At 34.1% G+C, this 6,394-nt stretch overlaps 1 protein-coding gene across 1 annotated transcript in view; it reads right to left on the bottom strand.

Annotated features, from left to right (window-relative positions):
* The window catches only part of VPS54 (vacuolar protein sorting 54 homolog (S. cerevisiae)), a 107,294-nt gene that overhangs the window by 75,274 nt on the left and 25,626 nt on the right, over positions 1 to 6,394 (bottom strand). The window contains exon 3 of the mRNA XM_008589813.1: positions 5,461 to 5,702. Coding sequence (XP_008588035.1) covers positions 5,461 to 5,702 — 242 coding nt within the window. The remainder of the gene's footprint in view (positions 1 to 5,460; positions 5,703 to 6,394) is intronic.

Raw genomic sequence — 6,394 nt, 5'->3', positions numbered from 1 at the left:
TAAATCAGATACCACAATGAGATCTATGAACACCTGTATACCTATACTCATCCCATCTTATACAATTATAGCAAAATCTCCATATTTGGAATGAAGTGGGAAAGCAAATGGAAAATCTTTATCACTAACTTTAATCAACAAAGAAAATTTTAAAACATAAATGTCAGAAAGAAGATAAAAATCAGTTACTGACACTCTCTCTGAGTCAAAAAAAAAATCTCACTCTGATTTAAGATTAGCTGACCACTAACAAACACTGTTATCTTTTCAGTGATGCACTGAAGGGACACCTGGGAAAGTGGAGTGTGGTAACAGGAGAAGCACTAGGCTTGCAGTGTTCAAAGTTCTGGTAGTAATTGTCAGTTGCTATAGGACTATTCCCAAAGTAGCTGTACTAGTTTGCATTCCCACCAGCAGTGAATGAGAGTTCCCGTTACTCCACATCCTTGCCAACATTTGGTGATGTCATTGTTTTGTATTTTCTCCATTCTAATAGATATGTAGTGGCATCTCATTGTTGTTTTAATTTGCAATTCTCTAATGACATTTGATGTTGAGCATCTTTTCATATGCTTACTTTTCATATGCCATCTGCATATCTTCTTTAGTGAAGTGTCTGATCAGATCATTTGCCCATTTTTTATTTTGTTAAAATACACATATACATAAAATTTGTCTTTAAAATCATTAGTGATGTTGACCATCTATTCATGTGCTAATTGGACATTTGTATATTTTTGGAGAAATGTCTATTCAAGTCCTTTGTCCATTTTTTAATTCAGTTATTCATTTTCCTATTCTTGAATTCTAAGAGTCCTTTGTATATTTTGGGGACCAGTCCTTTATCAGATAGGTGTTTTGCAAGTATTTTCTTCCAGTCTTGACTTGGTTTTTCATTCTCTTAACAGTATCTTTCACAGAGTAAAACTTTAATTTTAACAAAATCCAACTTTTCAAATTTTTCTTTCATGGATTGTGCTTTTGGTTTCATATCTAAAAAGTCATTCCCAAACCCAAAGTCACCTAGATTTTTTCCTATGCTATCTTCTAGAAATTTTACGTTTTGCATTTTACATTTAGGTCTATAATTAATTTTTTTTTTCCTTTTTGTCTTTTTTCGTGACCGGTAATGGGATTGCAACCCTCGGTGTCGCACCTGTACCGCGACCGGCAACAGGATCGCAACCCTCGGTGTCACGCCCGCACCACGCTCAACCAGTGAGCGGACCGGTCTCTATATGGGATCCAAACCCTCGGCAGGAGCGCCGCCACGCTCCCAAGCGCCGCACTCTACCGAGTGCGCCACCGGGCCGGCCCAGGTCTATAATTAATTTTGAACTAATTTCTGTGAAAGGCGTAAGGTGGCCTATGTCTATATTCTCCCCCCCCCCTTTTTTTTGCACATATCTGTCTAGTTGTTTCAGTACCATTTTTTCAAAAAACTATGACTATCCTTTCTCTATTAAACTGCCTTTGCCTTTGTCAAAAAGTCAGTTGCCTATAATTTTGTTGGTCTTCTTTTGGGTTCTCTATTCTGTTCCATTGATCTATATGTCTGTTCTTTCACCAATACCACAGTGTTTTAATTACTGTACCTTTACAGTAAGTCTTAAAGTTGGGTAGTGACAGTCCTCCAACTTTGTTCCTCTCTTTTAACACTGTGTTAGCTATTTTGACTCTTTTCCCTTTCCATATAAACTTTAGAATCAGTTTCTTGATAACCACAAAACAATTTGCTGGGATTTTAATTAGGATTACATTGAATCCACAGATCAAGTTGAGAAGAAGAGACATCTTGACAATATTGAGTCTTCCTATCCATGTATATAGAATATCTCTCCATTTATTTAGATCTACTTCGATTTCTTTCATCAGTCTTATAGTTTTCCTCAGAGAGATCTTGCATATATTTAGTTAGATTTGTACCTAAATATTTCATTTTCTTTGATACTAATGTAAATGGTGTTGTGTTTTTAATTTCAAATTACAATTATTCATTGCTGGTATGTAAGAAAGCAATCAACTTTTGTATATTAATCTTGTATCCAGCAACCTGCTATAATCACTTATTAGTTCCAGCAATTTCGCTTTTTGATTTTTTGAGATTTTCTACATTAGCACATCATCTGCAAGCAAGTTTTACTTCTTCCTTCTCAAGATATACCCTTTATTTCCTTTTCTTGTCTTATTGCATTAGTTAGGGCTTCCAGAAAAATGTTGAGAGGAATGGTGAGAGAGAACATCCTTACCTTGTTCCTGATCTTATGGGGAAGCATCAAGTTTCCCACCTATAGCTGTAAGGTTTTTGTAGATGTTCTTTATCATGTTGAGGAAGTGCCCCCTTATTCCTAGTCTTCTCAGGTGTTTTCTTTGTATCTATTGATATGATCATATGACTTTTCTCCCTTAACCTCTTAACGTGATTGTGTTGTATTAATTGCTTTTTAAATACTGAATTAGCCTTGAAATAAATCCCACTTGTTCATGGTATATCATTCTTTTTATACATTATTGGGTTCAATCTTCTAATATTTTGCTAAGAATTTTTGCATTTATGTTCATGAGAGATATTGGCCAATAGTTTTCTTTTCCTGAAATTATCTTTGTCTGAATTTAGTGTTAAATTAATGCTAGCCTCATAGAATGAGTTAGAAAGTATCCCCTTTGCTTCTATTTCCTGGAAAAGACTGTAGAGAACTGATATAATTTCTTCATTAAATGTTTAGTAGAATTCATCAGTGAACCCATCTGGGCCTAGTGCTTTTTATTTCAAGTGGTTATTATTGATTCAATTTCTTTAATAAATATAGGCCTATTCAGAATATCTATCTCTTATTGCGTAAGTTTTGGTAGATAGTGTCTTCCAAGGAATTGGTCCATTTCACCTAGGTTATCAAATTTGTGGGCACAGAATTGTTCACAGTATTCCTTTACTGTCCTTTTAATGTCCATGAGATCAGTAGCAATACCCTCTTTCTTTTCTGATATTAGTAGCTTATATCCCCTCTCTCTCTTTTTTTTAGTTAACCTAGCTAAACATTTGTCAATTTTACTGATCTCAAAGAACCAGCTTTTGGTTTGGCTGACTTACTCTATTGATTTACTGTCATCAGATTCATTGATTTCTGCTCTAATTTTTATTATTGCTATTCTTCTGCTTAATTTGCTCTTCTTTTTCTAATTTCCTAAGGTGGAAGCTAAGATTATTAATTTTAAATGTTTCTTCTTTTTTTATTCTCTTTGTATTTAATTTGCTCTTTTTCTAATTTCCTAAGGTGGAAGCTAAGATTATTAATTTTAAATGTTTCTTCTTTTTTTATTCTGTTGAAACCTCAGCAGAATCTTTCTCTTTTTTAATAGATGCATTAAATGCTATAAATTTTCCTCTAAGCACTGCTTTCATTTCATCCCACAAATTTTGATAAGTCTCTATTAGCATTTCTTTAAGCTCACTGATCCTTTCCTCTGCCATTTCAAGTCCACTGGTGAAACCATCAAAGGCATTCTTCATTTCTGTTTCAGTGTCTTTAATTGGTAGCATTTCTTTTTGATTCTTTCCTAGAGTTTCCATCTCTCTGCTTACATTACCCATTTATTCCTGCATGTTGTCCATGTTTTTCATTGCAGTCCTTAGCATATTTTTCATAGTTGTTTTTTTTTATCTCCAGTCTGTTCATTCCAACACCACAGATATATCTGAGTCCAGTTCTGATAATTGCTCTGTCTCTTTAAAGTGTGGGGTTTTTTTTCTTTAGTCTACACTATAATTTTTTGTTGAAAGCCAGATATGACATAATAAATAGAAAGACCTAAGGTAAAATAGGTCTTTAGTGTCAGGTTTTATATTTATATCTATTTGTTGCTCCTATTTTACTCTTTATATGCCTTAGTTTAGGTTGAGAATTTTTTTGAATCCATCTTCTCTCTTCTGTTGGCTTATTAGCTGTAATATTTGTTTTGCTATTTTAGTGGTTTGTGTTAGGGTTTATTCTTTATATCCCCACTAGAAATGTAAGCTTTGCAAGGGAAGGAACTGATCTCTATTTTGATCCCTCATATATCCCTAGTGTTTAGAACAGTGTCTGGCACATGGAAGGCACTCAGTAAATATTTGATCAACAAACAAATAGATAGAAAAGCCAAAATACAGGTTACAAAATGTAAGGTTAGAAATCATCAAAAAGAAGGTATATTAAAGCTCATCCACTTAACATCCAGATGTTAGTTTGGATCATTGAAAACATAACACAAAAACTCTAGACAGTATATGGCAATACACACATATAAAGGTAAATAAAATGTACAGGTTCTGTACAAAAATATTTGATAGTACTAAAAATGAACCAGATACTGTATGTATATTAATGCCAATAGTGTAGCCATATTCAACCTACCTCCAAATCATAAAAAATAAAGTAATCAAGTAAAATAAAATCAGCTAAGTTCAAATTAGGCTTGCTAATGAAAAAAGAATAAAAAGAAATAGTTACAAAAATATAAATAACCATCCTTTGTACCACTTTAATGATTTTTTTTAAAGACTGAAATGATAACTAGGATTACATTTATAACAGCCATGTACTATGAATCTAAAAATGAATAATAGGCCACCTCAAACTCAGTACTACACTCAGTTCTTGCTCTGAGACCAATTTTTTTATTTTTTTTTTTCCTTTTTGTCTTTTTTACTGACCGGTAACGGGATCGCAACCCTCGGTCTACTATGAATCTAAAAATGAATAATAGGCCACCTCAAACTCAGTACCACACTCAGTTCTTGCTCTGAGACCAATTTTTTATTTTTTTTTCCTTTTTGTCTTTTTTACTGACCGGTAACGGGATCGCAACCCTCGGTGTCGCGCCCGTACCGGGGACCGGCAACGGGATCGCAACCCTCGGTGTTGCGCCCGCACTGCGCTCAGCCAGTGAGCAGGAACCAGTCTCCACATGGGATCCGAACCCTCGGCGGGAGAAGGCGCACTCTCCAGTGCGCCACCGGGCCGGCCCTCTGAGACCAATTTTAAAGCAACATATTGAGTTATAATTATGTCTGGAGATATTAAGGCTATCTGCTAGAGATAAGATGTTATATTAAATTGTCTGCAGTGGATTAGGGACACAGAAACAGTAATTCTCTGCTAATTTCTTAAACCTCACAAATCTTCTGAGTTTTACAGGCCTACCAGAATCATTTTCTCCTTGGTTGGTACAATAGGTTTCATGTTGAATTTTAACACTATTATAAATGTGTAATTCTGAAAAATCACTACAGTTAGTCAAGAAACGTATTAAAATATGTTTAAGCAAAGAAAGAAATACAACTCAGGACAGTAGAATTTGCATGAATAAGAAAGAATATGATAAATTCATCAAAGATTATGGGTCAATAATCTACAACAAACTAAAAATATTTCTATTACTTTTGATCTAACTATAACTAACTTTAAGATTAGATATTACCTGAGAGATTTCCTGTTGATATATTATAAAATGTTCCTTGCTGATCTGTGGGAGGTAGAATGAAGGTATGACTTCAGTGTCCACAAAGTCCAATCCCCATGTTTTTGTGAAGAAGTCAGATTCTCGTTTTGCTAATCTAGGATCATTTAATGCTGCTGGGAGATTTACTTTGGAATGATATATAGTCCATCTATGTTGATCTGTAACTAGAGATGGGGCAACACATAAACTATTTGAATCACCTGCAAAAAGTAAACAAGAGAACTTGTAAAGTTGGTTCTATGTTTGAAAGCACATCCTAGAAAACTAAAAATGCCTAATTCTATTTCTTCCATGGGAAATAATTTAATAAAAATCAATCTCATTAAATAATCTTCAGATTCCAGCATCAACTGCCAAGGGTGTGAAAAACATACACAAGGTAAAGGCTATGCAAAATTTGAGATTTGTAGTTGCAGAGTGGGGTGAATAGTAAAGAAAGTCTTTCACTAATTCCTTTCCTTAATGTATAATTTCTCTATCATTTTCAGCATCAAAACTCTGCTACCTTCTATTATATGCTTTCTATCTTCTAATACCCAGGGTTGTTTTAGAGGTAGGTCTTTTTTCTATTATATTATGGCAGGCTCTCCTGGTTCAAATATCCTTTGGTTTATAATTCGGTGATATAAATATCACTGTGGCATTAATCATAGATTAAAGGAAAATATACAGTCAATTATCATTATTTGCAGTAGTTTTGTTCTATAAAGTCACCATGAACACTTAATTAGGGAATACTGAACCAATGCCGCTAAGGGAAATAAAAAGTTAGATTCCTGCAAGCCTCTGGTCACAACATTTTCATCAGCTAATCAATATCTAATCTTGTTTTTTTTTTTTTCTTTTTTTGTCTTTTTTCGTGACCGGCAATGGATCGCAACCCTCAGTGTCG

The sequence above is a fragment of the Galeopterus variegatus genome, unplaced genomic scaffold, assembly GCF_000696425.1.
Source record: "Galeopterus variegatus unplaced genomic scaffold, G_variegatus-3.0.2 Scaffold5661, whole genome shotgun sequence".
Taxonomy (NCBI): domain Eukaryota; kingdom Metazoa; phylum Chordata; class Mammalia; order Dermoptera; family Cynocephalidae; genus Galeopterus; species Galeopterus variegatus.
This window is presented reverse-complemented; position numbering and strand designations above follow the sequence as displayed.